Raw genomic sequence first — 26,145 nt, forward strand, 5'->3', positions numbered from 1 at the left:
TGTGTGTGTGTGTGTGTGTGTGTGTGTGTGTGTGTGTCTTCCTGAGGAAGGAGGCCACAGATTGAGAAGAGCGTTGAAGCAGGTCTCATGACTACAGCAGCAAAGCAGCACAACTCTCATATCAGCCCTGCTCCCAGAGAGTCCGATTACAGCCAGAGAGAGAGAGAGGGAGGGAGAGAGAGTAGGCAAAAAGGCATTGGCAAGTGAGTTAAAGAAAGTGAGAGAGGGGGAGAGAGCGAGAGAGAGAGAGAGAAGGGAAGAGATGAAAAAAGAGAAAAAATGAAAACAGATTAAAAAGCAATGAACTGAGAGTGACCACAGAGAGGGGAAAAAAGAGAAAGAGGCGCGAAAAGAGAGATTAGGAGAAAATGGAAAAAGAGCGATTTAACAGAAAGAGACAGCTTATAGAGAGAGAGAGAGGAGTGAGAAGACAAAACAGTGAAAGATATATAACACGATTAGAAAAAAAGAACAGTGAGTGGAGAATGAGAGCAAGAGAGATCCGACAGAAACTGCAAGAGAGGAGAAGACGTTTAGATAGAGAGCGCAAATGAGAAAGATATAAGGAGCGAGAGGCAAGTGGGAGCAGAGGAAGAGTCAGCAGAATGAAAAAAGAAAAACGGCAAGCGAGATACAGAGAGAGAGATGGGAGGGGGATCAAATAAAGGCGAGATAGCAAGGGAAGAAAGAAGTGCGCTTGACATAAAACAAAGATGAGACAGGAGAAAAAAAGTGTGTGAGAGAGAGTCAAAGAGAGAGAGAGAGAGAGAGAGAGAGAGACAGACAGACAGACAGACTGACAGATAGAAAGGGTCAAAGAGAGAGAGATAAAGAGACAGACAGACAGACAGACAGAGAGAGAGAGAGAGAAAGGAAGGGAGAGAGAGAGAGAGAGAGAGAGAGAGGACGCACATTGGATTTGAGAAGACGCTGTTGCTGGAAAATGTAGATAGACACCTCAGAGAGAAGAGAAGCACATTGAGCTGAGAGAGGAGCCAGTGTGTGAAGGGAAGGGGGCCAGCCAGCCAGCAGTGCTCAAGCAGAGAGGAGAAAGGAGGAGACGGAGGGAGGCGAGGGTTAAAGAGGAGGGGAGGGGAGAGAGGCAAGGCAGGACCAGTGGGAAGAGAGAGAGATAGAGAGAGGGAGAGAGAAAGAGAGAGCCACAGTGGTGCACAGACAACGCGCACAGTTGCAGCATGCAGACTGGCTGCTGACGGCACTCTCCGATTGAACTCCCGTTTATCACACGCACGCGCACACACACACACACACTCACAGACAAGCGTTCACACACGTGTGCGTGCGCGCGCGCACACATACACACACACAAACAACCCCAAGGAGTGTATGAGACATGCCAAGGCTTCTGTCCATGGACACACACACACTGGCAGGGCATCAAAGCGGAGCTACAGACCCCCGTGCCTGAGGAGCTATGGAGAGCAGCATGTATTTTGGTGAGTTTGTGTGTGTGTGTGTGTGTGTGTGTGTGTGTGTGTGTGTGTGTGTGTGTGTGTGTGTGTGTGTGTTGTGCATGCGTGTGTGCATTGATACCTGTGTGCAGGGAGTGTGTATGTGCTTGTTTGCTTGTTTGTAATGCATCCAGATATCTTTTCTAAAAGCATGTGTATTGAAAGTGACTCGGTGCGTGTTGCGTGTTCTGCAACATGAAAAGATGCACAACGGAGCTGACTGCTGTTCGTGGAAAACAGCATGAAGTTAGAGACATTCTGGAGACCCAGCCTTGTTGAATGACCCCCCCCCCTCACCAGGTGTCTCTCCCCCCGTGCCACAAAAAATAAAACATTCTATTTTATTCGATCAAATCCCATGTGGCAGGGGTCGAAAGTCCAGGCTTCAGATTTCATTGTGGTCGTTTTATAGACTGCATGTCCAAAGTGTTTATAGTGAAGGAATTTAAAGAGCAGTGGAGTTAGTAAAGTGGCCTGTCTTAAGAGCCACTTGATATTCTGTGTAGGAATCAAAGACGAAAAAAAAGGTCTCCTTCCATTAGTTTTATGAAGGAGACGAGAGGAGACGAGAGGAGGCTTAAGCAGACTTAATGCGCCAGTGACTCCTCTTCAAGAGCTCCTCACATGGCTGGATTACAGTCACATCGGAGCAATAATTACACAGGGATCTGAAGTTATAAAGGAGGGGGTGATTTGTTAAATGAAATAGTCTTTTTATGTATATATGCTAGGGCTTAAAGTGATGTGTGAAGTTAAGAGGTTGAGAGGCTCAGAAGAGTGAGGGGGACATCCTTTTTGTATGGAGAGACTGGATGAAGCATTATAAATGAATGAGGTGTCAGGTGGAGCAATGGTTTTTCCTCAAAAGATCTATTGCCAGTGTTGGTCTGGTGTGGTGCTGCAGGAAAGTGGGAATGTGTTCAAAATCTCATCTGTCATAAATCACAGTTTGTGGTATTAATTGCTGGTGCGTATACGTCTTTGTGTAGTACAATAATCACAAGAGGCATGTGGTTAAGGAAAAGCATAACTTGGGGAATGGGCCAATTTCTCCACCTGCTAACATTCATTTATATGGAGGCGCTCTCTCATTCCTCATTGCGTTGTGTGCATCAGATTCAGTATCGGCATCATTATAGCACATATGGACTCTTGAATCTAGACTAGAGCACAGAAAAGCTGGAATATTAACAAAGAAAAAACATCAACGACGACATTGTGTGATGTGAGTGGTGGTGAAACAGATTTGACCAAAGTGTGTTTTTGTTTAAGATGGCATTGCATTTTATTTGGGATGACATCACTTACACATGTACCCCATGAGAATGTGACCTCTTTAAAATTGCATATAAAGATTACAACAGAAAAGAAAAAAATAAACGAAATAGATCAAAAGGACTGTCCCTCTGCCTTAAAGCAACCTAAACAGATCAAACGGGGCAGTAAAAGAACAATAACACAGCGGGACTAAACTGTCCTAAGTGCACATTGCAATCATACAAGCCATTAGTGTCTTTTGAATTTGATGCCTGGAGCAAATGTATCTGGTGTGTCGGGCCTCGCGGTCAGAGTTTAACAGCACACTAAACATCTCTTTGGTTAACCTCAGATTACAGAGCTCAAGGGGAAGTGATTGTTGGATCAAATTCAGAGACGGCTGTGTTTATTAGAGGTTACACTACTAAAAATCATGACAACACTGAGAGCTACACTTGTCTGTCTGTGAGACGGTTGGGGTGTGGAAGAACAGGTTGTCTAGAAGAGCTTAACGCAGGCTTTTTGTCATGCAGCCATGAGCATTGTGGACTTGAATACAAACATGTATTTGTATGTTATTTAAAAAAGCAAATACCTGAACTATTAATGGGAAGTGCTGTATGTGTTCTTAAAAAAAGCATTTGCACACATATTGTTTATTCCAATTGGGGAGAAATGATTTTGTTCTCTTTGGTTGAAGGCAATATAATTGATCTCATATTGAGAGTCATGGAACACAATCAGTGAATTCTCCGTAAATGCAACGGGCGTACACACATCTGAGTCGCCATCAGCATAAGAAATGGTTTTGACATTCAGTTGAACTTGCACTTATCTAATAATTGGATTTGTATTTGCCGAGTGAAATGGGGAGGTCTGGTGCGGTGCACGACTCTCCATTCCGCGACAACAGTTTCGCCGGCTGTGTGGAATCTCGGCGTCTTTGGACAGATCTTATCACTTTAGCAGGGGCCAAGATCAGGACAGACAGAGAGAGAGAGAGCGAGAGAGAGAGAGAGAGAGAGAGAGAGAGAGAGAGAGAGAGGGGCAGTAGTGGAGGGGAGTAACGGAAGATGATTAATTATTAACATCAGTCTCCTCCAGACATCATTTTTACTCTCCCTCCCTCTCTCTCTCTCTCCGTCTCTCTCAGCCCACTGCCGCAGGGGTAAAAATGCTTGAGTTCAGATAAGTGAATTTTTCAGGAAGGGCATTGAGGAGGACAGGCTGATGGTAAGGGCACACGGTGAATCCTGAGTGTCCATCTAAAATTGACACTCAGGATTTTGCAGTGGGTGCCTCTGGGACAATGGCTAAAAGTTTCAATCCGATGTGGTGTGTTCGACGTGGATATTGCAGAGGAGTAGGTAGCAGTCTCATCTAATTTAAGATGACATTTTTTTATGCCAATTGTAGCCTAAATGATCATAACTCAACTCTGTTGTACACCAGCATCTAAACACATTAGAAATGAGAAAAAAAACTGTCTTTCCAATAACTAATAATATAAATAAAGTCAGTATTATATAAGCTGTGTTTCAAAAAGAGGCACTGACTGCAGTGCACATACTGAACCTTTTCTAGTGCATTTGATTGATTTGACGTTAATAAAAAGACATAAAAGTGTTTTTTGCATAAACTATGACAACATTGTCGATAAAAGAGATCACAATTAATTCCAGTAATGTCACTTGGTGTCACTAAATGTCACAGAATTAATACGAGACCTGACTGAACACATATGTACAGTTTACACATTACTATAGGTCTGAACACCTGCATGTTTTGATGTCACTTGTTGTAATGATTCTTAATTTATACTACATTGCACGCCAGTATCGAGCGGTGGAAATGAGCGATCTACAAGCTCACAACACGTTGCAATACGATGCGTTTTGAGGTTCTAGATCTGCTTTTTTCGGCACATGACATGTCGTACGGCGGTGTGTAAATCAAGCATAATTCTCAGGCTGAGCACACAGTAGCACAGTATTCATTTTAATGACTATGACCCATTAACCTTTCAGTGTTAAGTGAGAGAAATACTGACTCTAATTCTGTCCCCTGCACATTACAGTATATGTCAGTACCAGCTGGAAAGTCTCAAGCCCACCTGGGCTCCATGTTGGTGAAGAGTGAGTCAAAATTTAGAAATTGTGGTTGAAAGTCAAATATTTACTCATTTTTTTCAGCCACAGTCAATGTAAATATTAACATTTTATACTAGTTGGTGATTGTGGGTACTTGTGTGCTGAGCTGTGCTAGAGCCTAAGCTTTCTTTGACACATCCAACGTCTTTAAACACATATTGAGACACATACAGTGCTGGGTTAGGGTAGATAGAGTTCAGGTAAGGGTTAAGGTTAGCACTAACAGCCATAGGCTCATTTTCCAATTCAAGTGCTTGCTGCCGATGACAGATGATCAGGCTGAAGAGAGTTGAAACACTATACAACCTATGGCAGTGTTGCAGGCTGGAATCTGCCCCTTGTGTTTGGACATGTTGTGTGCCCTGCTTTTGTTCCAGTAACAACTGCTGAAAGAATATGATCTTTTATTTACCTCAAGTGATGTGGGCTCCAAGTTGACAGGGTCTGCTGGAATGTGCTGCACGTAGGGCACAGCACATTTCTTCAGTTCTTTACGGAAGCTGCTGATTGTAAACTTTCAAATAATGTGTCGTATATTGAAATCTGAAAATAGTTATATGTAATGTAATGGGAAAACGTGACAAGGTGTGATAGAATATGCCGGAAGTAGGCAAACATGAAATTGTGCAAATTAAGGAAATAGGTTGTGTGTATGTGTAGATATACTGTATATATATACTGTACACTCACACACAATTTCATGTTTGCCTACTTGTGGCACATTCTATCAGAAACCTTATCACTTTTCCCTTTCATGAGTCGCAAAATAAACTCTGCGTTAGGTTACATGGAAAGTCACAGACTTCCATCACAGTGACATCTTATTTCATCACATATTGTTTACTAAGCAATTTCCAAAATAATTGAAATGTTTCGTTTTTTCTTGTTGTTGGGGTTCTCTTTTTTGCACTGAACAAAATTCACACCTCAAAAACGTCCCCCAGAACACTGTCACTGTACAGCACACTCGAGAAGTAATCCCACATTTCATCCCTCGATCCCTGATGATTGAGCTGGTTGTTTTGACTGTACTGTACACGTTGTAGTGCTGGATGGTGGATTTGGCTCGTCCGTGCTGAGGCATACTTATAGCCTGACGTCAGGCGGGCATGTCAAAGACACTGTGCAGTAGGATGATGTCTGCCTGGAGAAGGACATGCTTTGTTAAAGGGGAACCGGGACGTGTCTCCACATGAGAGACGGCATGTGTTCTTTTTCCAACAGATGGCAGCGCTCTGGCGGCTGAAGGCTAAAAGACAGAAGAGAGAGGGCGGATCGACTGTGGCTTGCTCCCTCTCCCTCATTTTATGACTTATGCTTTTTATTTACCCTTTACCATCGCCTCGGGACCGAAACGTGGCAAACCTTATTTTTATTTGTCTCAGGCCGGTGGTTTGACATCGTATCAACCAACCCTTTTTAGAGCAATGCTGGCCCAGACGTCCACTGTCGTTAAATGTACAGCGATAAAAAAAATCCATCCCTCTGGTTCTCATTACGGCTTCACGAAATAGCTTCTTTAATTTCTAATGTTTTGGAAGACTGGGAGGGTTATTTTATTTTTTTATTTTCTTGATCGCCTTGTGTTGAAATCAGTCCTGTGCTGTTTCCAATCCACAGCTTGTAAAGGGCTCTTCTGGCACAGCTCACTCACATGACAATAAAAGTGAACCATTTACTTTTGTTTTTCCTTGAGGTTTGAATCACAGACTCCTCTCACTGTTGAATCATCTTATGGGCAAGATGGTGCCTATCTGGGGGTATACTTCAAGCATGAAAAGCTTTTTCCCCCAGGAGTGATAAACAAAACATTAAAGAGCAAGTGTGGCATGTTGAAAAAAAGTTATCCAGATTATCATCACACCCAGTACAGTATACATGTATTGTATAGGCTTAGGCTATACTGTACATGCAACAGTCATTTGTTGGATGTATTTCAGCAGCGTGACATATACAGACCTACATAGGAGTGCACGTATGAGTGCAATTTTAAGAAAGTACAAATGAGGGGCGCGCCTCTACAGCTTACTCACAAATATCAGAAAGCACTGAAACCGCAGCTTACTCTCATTATACATGAGAGTAAGCAGGTCTTATTTTGATTAAGAGAGGAGATCAAATTTAGGAGCACTGAAAACCTGAACATATTGCAAGCAGGAGCTGGCCAGATGATATTTTCATGATGTGCGGGCTGTGACTCATTTTACAGTACTGGAAGCCAATGACATCATGCTGGCAGTCATTGAATTCAGAAACTCTTTGCAACGTAGTACAATAAATGTGCAGGCATTTGTCTTGGCGACAAGTCGAAAATGTATTTAGTATTGACACGGTACCTATTAACCTGTGATACAAGTACAGCAGGACTTCGTGCACGGTGCAAAGGGACAAAACCGACAGCAGAATATACATGTCAAACACATCTGAAAGTAAACTGGAGCTTATACTGTGGTAGTGATTGCTTGTCAGATTTGCCAAGTCGTGAAACATCATCTTTGTCTCCTTTGCAGGTAACACGTGTCAACATGGCCTCATGCCTACACTGATGCGTCCCACACTCTCTGCCGTCCAAACCTCACTGGGCATGAAGCAGTTTCTCCCATTTCCTGTGGATACAGCCTCAGCAGTCAGTCTCTTTCCAGGCTTCAGTGCGGTGAGTCCCACTGTCAGGTCATGTGACACGGGTCGGTTCAGGCCACTGACTTGAAACCGTATGAAACTGGCCTGTAGGTCACACTAAAGGGAATCTGTCAAAACTATTGTGACAGCTGATCGAGTGTGATGACACAGGGATTTAGGGAATAATGACACCCTATAGTGTCCCAATTCTGGGCATAATAGGCGAATGAAAACAGCCGAAAACAGGCTATTTTTGGCGAACAGATTTGGTGTAGAGGGGGAAAAAGGAGGGGGTCACTTATAGACCCCTGGGGGACCACAGTCAGTAAAGTATATATTGTAGGGTTTAAGTGGTTAATTGATTGGAAGTATAAATCAGTTTTGGAGGGAAGACATTATAATATTATTATATTTAAATATGTGAGTTAGAATCATATCGACCAAGATAATTACCTACGAACATAAAATATATTTTTTAATTATGCTTTTTTGTATTGTGGTGGTTGTTTTAGTTTTAGTTTGGTTATAAAATATTATTATTTATTCATTAATTCTTTTTTTTTTCTTCTTTTTTTTTAAGCATTCCAGTGTTTCACTGGCCATAGAAAGACAACATCTCATGTGGAGGATGGTGATTCACTTTTTCAAATGCATGCCATAAACTGCAGCATATGGCCGCTAGACCTTATTGAATTTGCGAGCAGTGAGGCACTGCCTTTTAAATGGAGCGCAGAGCACTCACCCAATGTGCACTTACCAGGAATCATCCATACCCTGTTATAGATCTATTGATTTTTTTTTTTAAGTAGAAAGTAATTACGAGGAAATATGTGGGCCCACACATGGTCCAAATCAGCAAAGTTGTCAGAAAAATATCATGACTCCTGGAAAACATGTGACAGATAAAAAGTCCAAAGAGCTTCAATATCTTGCTTGTGAATTACGGGGATGGCTCAATTTAGTCTCCTGGAAACCAGAGCAAAAATATGGAAGACAGCTGGATGGGAGAGAAACCCACACGATTGCACGCGTACGCAGCCTGCACGCACGCACGCACACACACACACACACACGACAAGTGGCGACATTACAGAGCAAGGCTCAGATAACCCATTGGAAGCCAGATTGTTTCGGCAATGAGTTTCATGAGAAAGTTCAGCCTCGCTGCCTCGCGCTCCTTACCCCTCTAATCTGCATTTAACAGAGTTTTCCACTGATAATAAGTACTGCACTTTGGGAAGCCTCCAAATCAAGGAAAGCTGATACTAGATTAACGCGGAGTAATCACCTCCCTCTTGCTCACTCTCTCGCCCTCTCTCATTTCTCGCTACTCGTGCTTTCTCAACCCATCTGTCTTGCTGTACTCTCACTGCCTGCCTATCTTTCCAGCAACCTTTTCTTTGGGCTTAAGTCTTTTTTTTTGTTTTCATCGCTGGCAGAAGGTGGTGTGATTGTAAAAGCAGTGTGCAGCTCTATAAAAACCTAATATGCACATTGTTATTGTTCTGCTTTTTGCCATGATGCCTACAATCGTCCTTTTGTTATGATTCTAATAAGTTTGATTTTGAGGAATATGAGCCAAGGCATGTGGGTTGGATAAAGAGTAGGAATAAAAAAGGAGTAGGGTTCACAGCTCTTGTCTGATGCTCCAATATTTAGTTGATTTTTAGACAATTACATTGTCTAAATGACTCTTTGATGTGGCATGAAACTCTAAGCTGATTTTGTAGTTTGTTTTCCAATTCATGTTCAAAACTACAACAGATTTACATGCCAGTCTAGTACAATTTAGGCATTTAGCTCTTAATCCAGAGCGATTTACAGTAAGCAAGGAAAACACAAGGTAATACATCAAATGCATATAGTAATCTAGGACAATAGGTAAACCACAAACCTATCATCAGTCTAAAGTTAAACAGTATAATATCAAAATAACAATAATCTGTACATTGAAAAAATACACACTATAGGATGCCAGGTCAACAATGACCTGGCATCTGTCTACATAACATGCTAAATTACATTTTAGCCTTTGCATAAGCCTGCAAGGTCCTCGAGGCTAGGCAAGTGTTACGGGCTAAGGTGGAGTCTGAAGAGGTCTTCAGATTACGGCTGAAGATTGGGAGTGAGTCTGCATGCAGTTCTAATTGCAATGGGGAGTTAGTTCCGCACTTTGGGAGCCAGAAGGGAGAAGAGTCTGGGACGTGTGAAGCGTTGTCCCGGATGTTTTAGGGATGGTTCTGACTGACAGCTACCCCCTGCTTTGTAGGCCATCATCAGTGTTTTGTACGTGGGTAGAAGTAAGCAACACAACTGCAGCTATTCAATTAATGATGGGTGTGTTAAATTTAGATGTGCTCAGTGCCATGGGTGTGCCAGTGTGAAAGCATGGACTAGTCAACAGTATTGTCAGTGCACATAGACACACCTAAATCAAACACACCCAATATTAATTGTATTAGCTGCAGCGGTGTTGCTTATGTCACAGTGGTCAGCAGTGGCGTGCACAGACATTTTGAGGGGCAGGTGCTTAAGTAAATTATACTTTTTTTTGTTTACTTGGTCTGCTCTTTTTCCCGCTACACCTATACCTCTTTGCCAAAAATAGCCGATCTACAAGCTCACAACGCCTCGCGCTGCGAGGCGTTGTGAGCTTGTAGATCTGCTATTTTTGGCTAAAGTTCTCCTCAGAAAAGGGATGCTAGGTTTTGAGTGGTTATGGTAACTCAGAAAAGGGATGCTAGGTTTTGAGTGGTTATGGTAAAAAGAAAAATCATATCACGCCAAGATTTGGCGGATCCTCTGTAGTAACTCTGAGGACCCCCTAGGGGTCCCGAACCCCCTGTTGAAGACCCCTGCTGTAAACAAAAAAAAAAAAAAACGTTTCTCTTTTTTTCAAAAGGGCACTTCTGGTCAAGAGGGCAAAGGGCAGGTGCTCTAGCACCACCTAGAGTCTATCTGTGCACGTCCCTGTTTGTTACCACTGCTGGCTTGCTTGGTGTTTTTAGAGTTATGCTGAATGGCATCACACATCGGTATCACTTCAGAGTATATTAGAATCTGCAGTTCTGTGATTATTAATAATCATGCCATTATGTTTCCCCTCACTTTCTCTGCATAATTGAGAAATGGAATTACTGTCTGATTCCATGCTGCAGGTTGTGTTGAAGTCACTTTCCATCTGCTTTCACAGTGAAGGGATACCGTTCTATCAGCACAGATGAGGTCAGATCTATTTATGGGCCTCCCAGGATCAATAAACTTTTATGCTTTATTTTTCACAAAATACCAATCACCATATAGATTGTGATGACTGCACACTTTTTCCATTCATCTACCGCTGCAAGAGAGACTCACAGTGTCCTGGCAAGATATAGATTATTAGATGCCTTTTCCATCTTCATTCAAAAAAAAGGGTGTTGTATGCCTGGCCACCTACTGTACTGTATGGATACAATATGAAAGCAATACCAAATGTCTTACCAGGTCATTGTTAAATCCTGTTCTGTGTTGAATAACTGACACAACCAGGATGCCCTTTGCCCAACGGAAGTGGTAGATTATTTATGAAATGCACTTGCATGCTTTTTTTCCCCTCCCTTCTGAGCTGCCTTGAAATACTGTGTAGAAAATATTAATGTGCCGCCTTAAAGTAACTTTAACAGACAACCGAGTCTATAAATGTACTGTTTGTAGGGTCTATGAGTCAGATGAAATTAGTAGCAACAACACAGCCTTCTTGTATCTCTTACAAGGTTAACTGTCTAGGATGTAATGCCTGCTGAAACATCCCTCAGCTGCATTCAAAATATCCAGAAAGCGATTACAAGGTTTGCTTTGTCTCACACCAGTGCTGAAAGCAGCAAAATGACATTGTGATTGTCATTATCTGTTACGCTCGACCAGTGCGGCGTAGCCAAATGTGCCGGGGACCCCAAAGGCAAAGACACTGAGACAGGAATAGGGGTAAAAGGAATTTTATTAAATAATAACGTTACGGTGGGAGGAAAAGTCCTGGGGAGGCGAGAGGGTTTTTGGAATCCAGGGAGGAAGGAAGTGGAGCGCTGGTGGAGAGGGCTGAGGAGCGTGGATGGAGCTGGGAGACACTGGGTTTAGATGGAGGGAGCCTGGAACAAAAGAGAACAAAGTTAGCATCAAACAGAAGTAGCTTTTTAGAGAATCACTCAGAACACTAGTAAACTAACAGCCAGCAACACCACAGTAGTTAATATTCAAGCATCGGGTGTCGGTTCTCAGCAGTTTATATGGGCCAGCTCCTGATGATGGTGATGTGGAGCAGCCGGGCTGATTGGGACCAGCCAATCCTGAGCTGGCTGCTGGCTGAGGGAGACGCCCGGCCCTTGCCCTTATATGGCGTGCAGGGGAGGGACCAGGGACGTGTGGCACAACATTATCATCACAGTCATACTGTATGTTACTAGTTTAGGGCATTGGTTCTGAAAGTGGGGTCCGGGGACCTCCAGGAGTCCTTGGGGATGTTCCAGGGGGTCCCCAGCTAAAGTAGTCAACATAGCATTACAATCATCTTAACCACTTTATCCATTTATAGGTTGGCTATTCAAAAATAGCAGATATACAAGCTCACAGCGCGTCACTTTGTGCCGCACTGTGATTTTGTAGATCTGCTATTTTAGAAAATACTTGAAAAATATTGAAAATGTTTGGACATTTTTGAATAATTTAGAATTTTTAACCCCAAATCTTCACTTCTGGGGGTCCCTGGCACAAAATATTTTCAGATGGGGGTCCGTGGCCAAATACATATCAATTTGGGCGTTGGCACAAAAAAGATTGAGAACCATTGGTTTAGGGCAACTCTCATGTGCTACTTTTGAACACATGTTAGGAGCAGGACACCTCATGTGGATAGCCAGGGGGCGGGGCAAAGGAGCAAAACTGATCTGGAACGTGACTAGGAGGCAGGACTGAAGGGCAGTGAAAGTCTGGAGGGTGACCAGGAGGCTGGCAACATGGGCGGGACTGCCCTGGAGGCTGGTGACACAAGCTGGACTGGTCTGGAGGTCGGCAACGTACCGTAGGCTGGACAGCTCTGGAGGTCGGCGACATAAAACAGGAGCGCTCTGGATGTCACAGCATAGGCAGAAGGTCAGGAAAGGCAGCTGGCACCAGAAGATTCGAGGCTGGGTGTCAGCAGGGACAGCCAACCACAAGTCCTGTTGGTTTTGCTGATGGGTTTCAGGCAGGGTATTGGCAGGGTGGGAATCAATTGGATAACAGATATTGAGACAGCCAAAGGAAGGAAAAGAAGATAGAATGCTCAATGTGGGGCGGGTGACTTTTGAGTTATAGGCTATGATGAAAGAGAATGGGGGGTTTTCAGTTAAAGGGGGGGTCTGTCTTTGGCACAGAAAATGCCATCTATCTCGCCTGGAGCCAACATTTGTCTTGGAGAAACAATACAAACTCTATTTCCACTCACAGAGTAATCAGGAGTGTGAGTTATCGATTCTGTGAGCTGATCTGCACGCTGGAAAATTGCTTTGTAGTCCCGCACCTGGAGTGACACATGGACCTCAGTCTGCATTCTATCAAGCATCACATCCTAATTCAATGTCCCCCTCCCAGTAAAGTCAATACCCATAATGGAAATGTACCTTTTCTCAGAGCATTGAAAGCAACATGGCTTCATCTGGCCCCCCCCCTGGCCTTTCTTTGTCTCTCTTTCAAATTATATTATAGCTTGAGCATCGCATGTGCTCCGTGTAGAAGACAAGAGAGAAAAACAAACGGTGTCTTGTGTCTCCGTGTCATTTGATTTACACAGATCCTGTGAATGTCTAATCATCATGGATCCTAATAAACCGTATATTCCCAGAGGGAGAGCGAGCGAAACCGCAACAAACAGAGCAGAATGATCAAAGGCTTCGGAGAGTGCGACCACCGCCGCGGTGCCAGCTGCCTCGAAGCGACTCACACCTGGCGGAGCAGAGCGAGGAGCGTGTACACTGTATCTGTCTAATGCTCCACGTCACCGTCCTTATCATCTAGAAGGGGCTCTGGGGCTTTTTAACCCCTGAACCCCTGACGTGCAGTCCCATGATAATATTTCACTCCCTCTGGATAACTGCCAGCAGACTGCTCTCAGTGGAATGCAGAGATAATAGTAGAGGAGCTCAAGGATATGTTTTATGGGGGGGTGCTAATGCCAACTTCCCTGGCAAAGGAGTGCTGATAGCCCCCCCTGTCCTTGTTTGTGTAACTTATTGTTCATCTTTAGTTGGATTGAACCCCTGAGTGGTTCAAAGGAAATACTGTGAAATGAAGTTATGAAGTCACTGATTGTACTTGTATGCTTTGAATGCGAGTGTGTGTGTGTGTGTGTGTGTGTGTGTGTGTGTGTGTGTGTGTGTGTGTGTGTGTGTGTGTGTGTGTGTGTGTGTGTGTGTGTGTAATTGAACATATTTCTATATTTATTTTGATTCAGCTCTCAAATATGTATAGGACAAACCCACACACAAGGTTAGGTCGGTGTGGGTCTGAGTCTGTCTGTCCATCAGCTAATCTAAGCAGCTAATCTCGGGCACCATTGCTGCACCGTTCGGCGTGAAACTTTGCTACTCCCAGTAAGTCAAGAAAGAACCTCTACCCTAAATGTTATAGATCAGCCTCATGGTGGACACAATAACAGGCTGCTTCACATTTTGGCCTTTAACTCATGAACCGTAGGAAAGAAAAAAATCCCTGGATTCCTTGGATCATGACATAACTTCCCATATTAGATTTTCCACCATTTTTGTGTTTTTCTCAAAACACACTATTTGCTACTAGTCCTATATATTTTTTTGCCAATTGATTCCTCCCCACACAGATTTCTGTGTTGTCACTGCTGTTGTATCCTACTGACTCACCTGCCAGTGAGGAGCCCCCTCCGGGAGGACGTAGAGCCTTTGTCCTACTCCTCCCGCCCAACACTCCCCGCTGACAGGTGCCGCCCCAGCCTGTAAGAGTACATGCAATGACTAATATCACCCTCCCCCGAACACGGGCCGATTGTGTTCGCGTAGACGCTCGACCACGGTGGATTTGAACCCACAACCTCCTTGGTAGTGGGCAGGGACTTAACCACTGTGCCACCCAAGCGCCTACTCCTATATTTTGTCCAAAACTCACACAAATCGTTACACATTACATGATCTCTGAAGTCATGTGATCAAGATGTATCAGTCAGGTTTCTCACTAAATTAGGCACAAATGCTCTCGTGCCTCATGTGACAATGATCGTAAAAAAAGAGTTTTCATACGAAACAATATAGCTTCCAGTCCAGAGTTTTTTACGAAAACGAGGTGGGACATTCGCTTTATTTTCGACTCATTTTCAGACCTTTCGAAGTATTTGAAAAGTGTGGGAGCCAAATGACCCAGACAGTTGACTTTATGAATAAAAATTGTGTTGAGTTTTTGACTTTCACACGTTTTACTGTCCATACAGAATGTAATTTAGTGGAGGCCATGCCCACCATGGTCATGTGACCGTGCCCACCACCAGCTCCCCTGTATTGAATTTCACCCATTCTCATCTGGTCACCATACCCACGCCCCAGGAACAACACATATGCATTTGTAAATGTGTATGGAGTTCTCCTTTTAAGACATTCAGCTAGTTTTTGAGTCTTCCCTCAGTCTTTCCATGTCTGCCACCGCAGGTAGAGGCATTCATCCATCTGTCTGTAGGCTACATCTATTTTGGTGTGCGTGTGTGTCTGTGCGTGAGGTTTGGGCCCGTACTGTACCATGTTTCAGCACTTAACCAAACCCAGCTGGGAGTTATGAGAGCTATGGCAGTTTGCACCTGCAACACCATTGTTCCCATAATGAAAAGCACAGGGTCCCGGAGGGAGAATTTAGCGGTGTCTTTTTTTGCATGGAGACAAGGTTGATCTGAGGATTTACGAGAGTGTCAGACTCCCAAGACTACATCATGGTTTAGATGGCCGCCCTGGGGCCCCCTCAGCGGCGTGCCTTTGGTGCGAGGTCTTTGGACCCACCCTGTGCCTATAGCCCTGTTATTCTCCCTCTCTCCGCAGAGATACTTTCCCTCTGCAGAGCTTGTAAAGGTTTATGGTATGTATTTTCTCTCTCGTGAGCTATGTCTACGTTTTGATCCATGTGCACTCATAAAAGTGTCCGATGCATGCTCAGAAGACCCCAAACAACAACCCAGAACTTATAGTACACAGTAAACTACTCAGCGTTAATTTGACACTGAGAATGTAAAAATGGCCCCCAAGTGGACATTTTTACATTCAAAAAGTTAAATTGACACTGAGTATTTTACTGTGTAATAATTCACGAAGTAAAGCACTCGCAAGCAGTCTGTGGTTAAACTGCATTTTTAAAAAGCAGGTCTGTGACTAAGAGGTCAGTGGTCTGAATCCCCAGGCAGCTCGGGAAATATGAGAAAAGACTTCGTGAATGAGAAAAGACTTGTGCTCCCCTCCGCCCTGCTTTCAGTGCCTTTGAGCAGACACTTAATTAGACATTTGTACCAGTAGAAGAATGTGGTTGGTTGTTTTGTTGCAGTAAACAAAAGTCAATTGTCTATGATAGATTCATTGTTGAAATAGGGCACAGCTGAAGAAGGTCATGGATGGTCGGCTGTCCTTACCTATTAATCAGATTAGTAGGTGCAGGCCATACAGCCTTAACCCTTAGAGTGCAAAAATGCCCCCTTGCAGGGTTAAATCATACTTAAGTCACTACTCAGGATTTTGCTATGTGTGAGGTAAGTTGCATGGACAGGAGTGCCCTCCTTCATTAAAGCTGCAATCCATAACGTTTATGCCTATGGGATTCGAACCCTGGTCCCACATGCAAACACTGACATTTCTACTGTTGAGCAACATAAAGTTTTATTGAATTTTGACATTCATGACATCCAATCCTACCACAGGATTAAATAGATACCGGTAGAACAGTTAGACAAACTACAGCCACCGCAGTTTTGTTAGTTATATTAAAGCTGTTAACATATACTCTACCACACATTGGTCAACATAATGTTATATTCAGGTGGTTTCATGCATTTGTCTGTTCAGGTGTATTGATCTATATTCTAGGGAATCCAATAGGTGGTCATGGTCCTCTGGTCTCTCTCTCATTACCGTCATATCAGCCTGGGGAAAAATTATAGGAAGATAAATCATGTAATCTCAGTTTTCATCGAACCTCGTCATGAGTGAGGCACTCCCCCTCTTTTCTGTGGGTGATGCTGGAGAGCACTTTGATAGAATGATGGATTAGAGAATGCCCTGTGAGGGAATTTTGCAAAAATACTATTGAGCGGCAGCCACTTGAGCTTCAGCGCGCTGACGGATAGTGATTTATATGCGAAAACACTTTTCAGTGTACTGACATTACACTGTTCCAAGCCTGTTATGACATAATGCATTCCAAAGTGCTGTAGATGGATCCACTTAAACACCAAACTCACCAAATGCATTCACGCTTTGTGCATATGCACTTCATCAAAAGGAATATATTCTAGATCCATCCATATCATCTATTTTCTGCATCCATTGCAGGCTTGTGTTTCATTTTAAATAGCCTATATGGTAATATTAGGTCCAAAACCATTGGCGCAAAGCAGCTTACTTTTGGACGGTCAGAAAACTGCAATAATGCCACAGGCCAGATTGGCTTGTACTGACATGGAAGGGCCAGGTACACTAAGCTTTCATTTCTTTCATCTCAGCAGGGCTGGGGGCAGAGAGTGAGCCTGCCTCTGGGAAGCATGCTGTTCAATATTTATTGCTAATTTATTCATCCATTTATATTCTATATTCTGTATACAGCATTTTCTTTTATTTGGCTGCAACACGCACGCACGCACGCACGCACGCACGCACGCACGCACGCACGCACGCACGCACGCACGCACGCACGCACGCACGCACGCACGCACGCACGCACGCACGCACGCACGCACACACACACACACACACACACACACACACACACACACACACACACACACACACACACACACACACAGAAACATTTTCCAAAGAACAATGGGAACATTTATGGACTACAATAATATCTGAAAAGCAATGTCTGCCAGAGGGAGAAAAGAGCAGAGGGTAAAAGGGTGTGTGGTAAAATTAGATGTTCAACAGGAGAGAGAAGCAGAGAACCCCTCATGGACTTCGTGTACACAACGGCAGAGGTCTTACATGCCGCTCTTGGTCAACAGGACACTGGAGAGGGTGAGCAGCTTCAAGTACCTCGGTGTGCACATCATTGAGGACCTGACTTGGACAATGCACACAGAGACTGTGGCAAAGAAGGCCAGACAATTCCTATACATACTGTATATCACCTCAGGTTCTTCCTCAGTTGAGGACGTTCTCTACAACATCAGGAGGATTCGCCCCTTCCTCATGGAGAAGGCAGCCCAGGTGCTCATCCAGTCTCTTGTCATCTCCCGCCTGGACTACTGCAACTCCCTCCTTGCTGGTGCTCCGGCATCTGCCATCAGACCTCTGGAGCTTGTTCCCACACAATATCCTTCTCCGTTCTCTACACTGGCTCCCCGTAGCGGCTCGCATTCAGTTTAAAACCCTGGTGCTAGCCTATAGGGCAGTGAAAGGAACAGCTCCTTCTTACCTCCGGGCTATGGTCGATGCTTACACCCTCCACCTCGAGGCTTATGCCACCTCGGGGCGACTGATTGCCTCGTCACTCAAGGGTCCTTCTGGTCGATCTACACGGTCACAACTTTTTTTCTGTTCTGGCCACCACCCCAATAACAGACTGTCTGTGATGATGCGGGCTGGCAAGCATATGAGGTGCCTGGGACTCAAGACTTTATTCCCTGAGGCTGTCAAGTACAGCCCTGAACAAGGACATGGGGATTTCTTTTAAAGGATCTACACCATGAATTTAAAAAAAAGATGTAATATTTAATATCATATTGTTTATGTCCCTCAAACGTTTTTCAAAAGGTTTGAGCCTAAATCAAGCCTCAGATATACTCATTCCAACTAACTTCTCTCTGGCTTATAAAGCACTTTCACCTGCAATACCACATTGTCCTGATTTGCAGGCGCTATTGAGCCAGTTTGTATGCATGTTATCTCCTTTCTTTTTTTTGGAACTGAAAAACGGGAGGGATTCAGTTTGGTCTATTTTGAGACCAATTTACATAAATCCCCAGATATGCTGTGAAAGCCTGAGTGCTCAAACTGGGTTATTTTGGGATAGAAGAGAGGTAGGGTAGACCAAAAACACACAAAAAAGAAGGAAAAGTTAAAATTCATGGTGTAGTCCCTTTAAATCCGAACTCAAAACAAATCTGTAAATTCCCCCTTGTAGTTTTTGCTCACACTTTTACTTAATGTACATACATTTATTTATATGAGTATACCTTTAGGTGACTCTCCACCAAACAGACTACTTCAGACTACAACAGACTACAATAGACTGGCATTCTGTTGGCAAAAGTTGGCATTTAGTTCTGCACAAACTGTTGGCCGATGCGCACATTGTTGTACGCATGTGTTAGAGCTGGCAACGCTGGTCTGCCGGACCCCACTTTGGGTCTCAAAGTGGGGTCCGGAGACCCCCAAGGGCAAAGAAGACTGAACTATCGCCGAAAAGCACAGAAACTTAGAAGCAGCGGCTGCTGAAAGAGCGGTAAAACAGTGAAACGCGGCACTGACAAAACGGGTCGTAGCACTGGGCACCCCGAAGGGTTAATCCGGCCCTGCCCAAGGGTCCTTGAGGGGGTTCCAGGGGGCCCCAGAAAATGTGTCAATATAGCATCAAACTCTGTTTATCCTTTTTACACTGTACATATAAACCTATAAACTGTACATATGCTATTTGAAAATAGCCAATCCACGAGCTGTGAAAAATCTAAAACACAATTCATGTATGTGGGTCCCTGTCACAAAATATTTTCAGATGGGGGTTTGCAATCATATACTTATTAATTTGGGGGTCCTTGACATGAAAAGGTTTGAGTACGGCACATTCTATAAATCCTGCCACCCCCCCCCCCCACACACACACACACGCACACACACACACACACACACGCACACACACACACGCACGCACGCACGCACGCACGCACGCACGCACGCACGCACGCACGCACGCACGCACGCACGCACGCACGCACGCACGCACGCACGCACGCACGCACGCACGCACGCACGCACACACACACACACACACACACACACACACACACACACACACACACACACACACACACAGACACACGCACTTTATGTTTTATCTTAATTCTTTGCTTGTCTGCCTGTCTGTCTGTCTGTCTGTCTGTCTCTCCTTCCAAAATGTTCTAGTGCAAACCGAGCTTATCGTGCAAACCGCAGCTTATACTTTACGTGTGTGTTGTTTTATATTCACCAAGACTAGCCAAACTCATGCAGAATGAAAATAAGACCAAATGGAAAGAAAAACAACAGCTTTTATTGAGTAGAATATTATTAATGCAACCATTATGGCAGTGTTGCCATATGGCATGCATTACAGTAATAATTTCTCTGCCTGCTTTGTTTGACGTATCGTTTTAAAAATGGAAGTGCCTAAACTGGAGCGGAGCCCTTTTTAAGTAAGTGTGAGGTACTTGGTAGACTATTATTTTGGAACTCTCTGCCTGAAGTAAATGAGATAAACAAGTAGCATTGAGTGGAAACAGACATTTCCAAAATGGCTTTTAGAGGCTTAAAATTTGAGGAGGATCAAATAGGTCTTTAGTAACTCATATAGTCATTAGAATATGAAATGGAATAAAAAATGAATGGAGAGCTCATGAATTTCATTCAAAGCACAACCAATGTGAATTTTCCTATTCAATGAAGCGCTGAACAATGGAATCTTTTTTTTCTCACTCTCCTTATCTCTCTCTCACTCTCATGCTTTTTCTCTCTCTTTCTCACTTTCTCTCTGTCGCCCTCTGAGTAATTGCACCCATTATGTGGCACATAATTGCATGCTTTTGAATCTAATTTCCAAATCCATACAGCATCAACTATTCAGTAGAACCGCAGATATTGCAGTCAGGCATTGTAGCATTACATTGCACCTGTTCCCGTCCAATGACAACAGTTCCAGGTTGGTTGAGGGTTATTTTCTCTGTGTCACTACATTTCTTTAGTCACACCTTTTTCCAAATCAGTTTATTATCAGCTTATATCAGGCCTCCTGCGTCCCATGTGTGTTTTTTAATGAACACCTGAGGAGCCTTTGGTATCTCATTATGAGCCCTCTTTGATTTGACTTGCTAATTTCTTTTGTTGTTCATGTGCTAACAATCTAACGGTGGCGACGGTGGCTGATGATAACTAAGTGACTGGGTCGGCCGGCGATGGTAATTGGGAGACACATAGGAGGAGGGATTGCTTTTGACAGGTCATTCATTCCACTTTAGTTAATGGTAAGCAAGGCTGGCGGCCATGAATGGAACATTCAGACCTCACCACTGGAGCCTTCCCATGTCCAGTCATTTTCTTGTTCCATTTTTCTCTCATTCTCACTCTTTCATTCCCTTCAGCTCTCTCTGCCTCTCTCTTTTTAATACTCTCACACACAAGCGCATAACCGGCTGGCAGTGTGTATTGTGGATACAGGTTATAAATAGAATATGCTACTCAGTCACATGTCATATATCAAATGGTGTCCGAACATGGCATGCAGTATATCATGTAGCAATATTGTGTATGTATTATCCAGTGGCCAGACACACTGTTACATTATAAACTGTACTCCCTACTTTGATTGAATGCTACTCGGTCTGGGTTATAGGCTAACTCTTATTGCATGTCATGTTTGCACACTATCCTTTTGCCCTCAATGTTGGGTCTTTTCGTCCCCTTACACTTATAACATGTGTTACTATGAAATGCAAAAAATAATTACACTCTGAGGTCATTTATCACTGAGGATTGCGTCAGTAATGGTACACTATAAGGTGTAACTATATGGTACATGCCTGACTGCATTTAGCACTTTTTCTAGTTGTCCGGCCACTCAAATACAATGGACTTCACATTCACCCATTCACACACACCACAACATTGGAACACCATTACACATTATGTGCCAGCTGGTGCATTGTCACCGACTGCAACAGTGCAATTGTGACACATTCTTGTACATTTAGAATACTATGCCTAATAATATGATAACCTCCACGTTTGTAGCATGCAGGCAGCATTGTCAAAACCAGCCAGGCCAGCTCTTAAATGAAAATGATAAAATAACTAATCAACGGTTATTGAGCCTGAGCCTTTATCACACACATCTGACATATTAGGCCTAGTAAAATAAACCAGATAGCGTTGCACACACTGTTTTTCCTCTCCTTATCAGTCCTTTGCAGTAAAAGTCACCCAAACCACGGTTTCTCATCACTGTCTTGTACTGTCTGTCACTTCACTATCTGCCCGTGCCCAGTCACAACAGGCCCACTGCTGCTACACTGAACTTTGAGACGGACAGACCTTCTGTAAGCTGTCAGATAGCATCCGTTAAATGGCCTGGTTACTCTCTCTCTCTCTCTCTCTCTCCCGCTGCCGTAGCTACGGCCCGACCACCGTCTGACAGAAGCACATCAGTATAAATCAAACAGCGGCCAGACAAATGAAAGGAGGCAAGCACCCTCAGATGAGACGAATAGTGAAAACCTACTCTGTATGCCACTGCAGGAATTTCAAATGTGTTTGCGTGAATTTGCATGAAGATCCTGCCGTGAGCTCTGTGTGTGGCTCTGTGTGTGTGTGTGTGTGTGTGGCTCTGTGTGTGTGTGTGTGTGTGTGTGTGTGTGTGTGTGTGTGTGTGTGTGTGTGTGTGTGTGTGTGTGTGTGTGTGTGTGGCTCTGTGTGTGTGTGTGTGTGTGTGTGTGTGTGTGTGTGTGTGTGTGTGTGTGTGTGTGTGTGTGTGTGTGTGTGTGGCTCTGTGTGTGTGTGTGTGTGTGTGTGTGTGTGTGTGTGTGTGTGCGTGTGTGTGTGTGTGTGTGTGTGTGTGTGTGTGTGTGTGTGTGTGTGTGTCTGTGTGTGTGTGTGTGTGTGTGTGTGTGTGTCTGTGTCTGTGTCTGTGTGTGTGTGTGTGTGTGTGTGTGTGTGTGTGTGTGTGTGTGTGTGTGTGTGTGTGTGTGTGTGTGTGTGCATGAACATTTGTGTTACATTGTGTTCGTAGCAGGCGTGGCCCATGTGGAGTACCGAGCGCGGTGGGGGGCTGATGGGAGTAGAACACAGGGGAATAATGTACCCGTGGCACTGAAGCTGCACTGCAGACAAGGTCTAATACTGTACACATCAGCTTTCAGTGCCGTGAGGGATTGAAATGCTATATGATTTCTTCAAAAGCTGCATGGAAAGTTGATACAGTAGATGAAAATAGATACAGTACATGTAGTCATACCGCTATGGCATTGTTGGTAATTGAAACCTCCTGCCAAGAAAAACAGTGTAATACAAACCATAAAGAGTTTTCGTTTTCATTTTTCATTCTTTGATTAGTTATATTGCCATGAATGAATAATACATAATGTAGTGTTATTTTTTTTCTTTTCTTTTTCCCCCTCAACACATCATTTCATGTGGTGTCATCTTTACATTCTACTGTACCTTCATTTAAAATCATGAATCTGTGCGCTGGACTCTGTGAAATAGCGTGTTTCTACCCTAGTACATGTTTCAAGTAAGAGGTCATCCGCACATTTTTTTTTTCGTTTCTTTTTCTTTTTGCACGGCCCAGATGTTTTTAACTGGTGTTGTCTTTCCAGAACCCCGGCCCTGGTTTCCCAGCAGGCTGAACTGTGTCCGTGTCTGTGCTGTAGTGTTTCCTCTGCCAGGGCATCATGCCAGCCCCATGTGTCATCTTCCACTGACTCCCAAAAACCTGAGATTTATGATTAGAGATTTATAATGGAAGGCAGTTACATAAGATCCTCTTTTTCTTCCACTGCAGCATGAAAGCATGGCCAGTGTGTGTCTGAACAGGTAGCTTGTACTGAGGTGGTGTAGACCGTAGATGATTTCAGATCTATACATCCTTTAAAGAAGCCCAGTTACTGTAATTCCTGGTTTCATACATCTCTCCCATTACTTTTATTTTTCTTCCCTCTATAGCTGCAACTAGCTATTATATTCTGTCAATTAGTTTTCAATTAATCAAATAATCAAGAAGTACGTTTTCTGATTAAGTGTTTAATTTATATCAACCAATCAACACAAAAAGACATTGTTTATAATTGATTAAATCGATTAGTCCCATTAACTATTGGACATCACAGTCCATTTAGATTAGATTGACTTGTATCTGTGTATTGGGCCTTCCCTCCCCCTTGCAGGCGAAGCTGATGTGACGACGAGCAACTGAAAAGTTTAGTTTCTCCAGGAGACCTTTGTTTCAGCCTGATCAGAGCCCCATTGGCTTCCGTTATAAAGTTATTTCTGAGGCCTACTGGCAGTGTACGCAATAAATATAGCGCTCGTAAAAATGTATCTTGAAACAATTATAATCGATTAAATTGATTAGTTCGATTAACTGTTGCAGTCCTAGTTTCCTCTATACAAAAAATATCGTGATAGCGTCTTGATATTGAATATTTAATTCCTATTCAGGCCATAACTTGACCCTTGTATGTTGTAATTTAGCAATCCTCTGTTGTCATCCTTAAAAGCTGTCCTCTTTTAAGGTGGTAACTATAGTCATTCAGTTAAATTACTCTGTAAGCAAGCAGTGAGCTCAGAGAACACAATGACACCAAGGCAGTATCACATGGCATGTTGAACCATGTTCTGACGTTTATTAGGCACCTACAGAAAATATATACGGTGCATTTGCACAAGCCACATTACGTGGCCGGAAGAGTGAGTCATCATGTCTCATATAATGCTGCCCTGTAAGCAAGACAGGGCAGGAACAGGAACAGACAGATGTGGTACAAACTATTCTGGGCATACAGTTATGTGATATGGAGAAGCACATATGCAAACACATTTTGTATATATTAAGAGTATAGTTATAAGATTATATACAGATTCTGGGAAGTGGGTCAAGCATTGTGCATATTACAAAACTTAACACGGGAACATTCCACTTTGGATAGGGTCTTATAGTCTGGTGCTAAACATGTAGTGTAACCGGAGAAAGAGCAGCATGCAATGACCAATGCATGACTGATATGGCATAACATAACCCCTTGGTTTAAACATGCTCCTTAGTTGGGTTAATGGAGTCCTCATGTGTTGGACATGTGGATACTCCTCTCTTGTGGTGGTGGAGTGGCAGTGGCTCAGGGGGTTCAGCCGCTGCCTTGGGACCGGAAGTTTCCCGGTTTAGTGTTCTCCTGGTTTAGTGTCCAAGTGCCCTTGAGCAAGACACTGAAATACTAGCCTGGTTCCAGACGAATCTGCCATTGCAAAAAAATAAATACCCTCGGCCAAGTGATATTGTCTGACCATGCCAGGCTACTAAAATACCCCTAACTGCTCCCGACGAGAAGGTTGGTGCCTTACGTGGTTACCTCCGCCGTTGGTGGTTGAATGTAATGCACAATGCACATCGTAAAGGGCTTCGGAAAAAGGCTCTAAATGTGCCATTTACCATTTGTGGTCATGTGGTATTTTAGAGTGTTTGGGGGTTTGTGATTCGAGCCAGGTTGAAGGTAAAGTGCTATCAGACTGCTGGCACTGACCTTTATAGAAACGTTACACGTAAACAAAAAATCTTTGCCAGGTGTTTCAACCGTATTTCAAAAGGGCGATGACAGCTACACCATCATTGGGCAGTTAGTATAGACATGGTGTCTCAACAGCTGTTCTTCCACATGGGAGGCAGGCTACCTCCCACTGTGGACATGAGGAAATCTGTGTTGCTATTATTCACTTCATTTACACAATAGAAATTATATTCATCAACACAATAGGACACAAGTCAATGGACTCTCATGAGCCATGTATGAGATCAGTACAGTGGTTAGATGTAATTGGATAATACTATATTGTAGTACAAAGAGAGTGATTGTTGTACTTGATTTGTTTAACAGGTTATCGGCCGAACACAGCGGCGGACTGGCCATTTGGCGTACCGGGCAAATGCCCGGTGGGCCGCTGGCCCCCCCAAAAAAAACAACATTTTTTTTTTGGGGGGGGAAATATTTTTGCTTCCGTTTTAGGAGTATTACGCTCATTTCCGGGTCGCGCGGCCCAATTATTAGTTACTTTAATGTTTGGGCTGGGATGCTTTCCAACAGGGGCCTCAGTGCGCCTGCAGAGTTCATGTGCAGGGCTGGGCTGAAGCAGTGAAACGCCCCCCGCCCCCCCCGTTGACAAAACGGCCAGTGGGGTGGTGGGCCGGTTCGGACCAAAATGCCAGGGCTGAATTTTGGTCCCAGTCTGGCCCTGGCCGAACAAGGTTTACAATATCTTCTTCCTAACAGAAGATAAATACATTCAGAGTGTTACTGACTTGGGTAAAATTAATATTCAGGATTTCGCTGTTAATATTTTGTAGATTGTGTTCATTCACTGTTTTCAGGCCTATAATACTTTGTTGAAGCTTGCAATGGTTGTCATTTTTATTGTGATAATTCCATCAGAGTTTGGCGGGTTTGTGATTCAAGCCAGGTT

At 43.7% G+C, this 26,145-nt stretch overlaps 1 protein-coding gene across 5 annotated transcripts in view; it reads left to right on the forward strand.

The window, feature by feature from the left end:
- The first annotated feature begins 1,118 nt into the window (after window positions 1-1,118).
- Window positions 1,119-26,145, forward strand: part of znf385d (zinc finger protein 385D) — a 57,314-nt gene continuing 32,287 nt past the window's right edge. For all 5 annotated transcript variants that reach the window (XM_084052635.1, XM_084052636.1, XM_084052637.1 and 2 more), the window contains exons 1-2: window positions 1,119-1,457; window positions 7,390-7,532. In XM_084052635.1, coding sequence (XP_083908761.1) covers window positions 1,436-1,457; window positions 7,390-7,532 — 165 coding nt within the window. In that variant the 5' untranslated portion in view covers window positions 1,119-1,435. The remainder of the gene's footprint in view (window positions 1,458-7,389; window positions 7,533-26,145) is intronic.

This window comes from Gymnoscopelus microlampas (genome assembly GCF_963454915.1).
Source record: "Gymnoscopelus microlampas genome assembly, chromosome: 3".
Taxonomy (NCBI): Eukaryota; Metazoa; Chordata; class Actinopteri; order Myctophiformes; family Myctophidae; genus Gymnoscopelus; species Gymnoscopelus microlampas.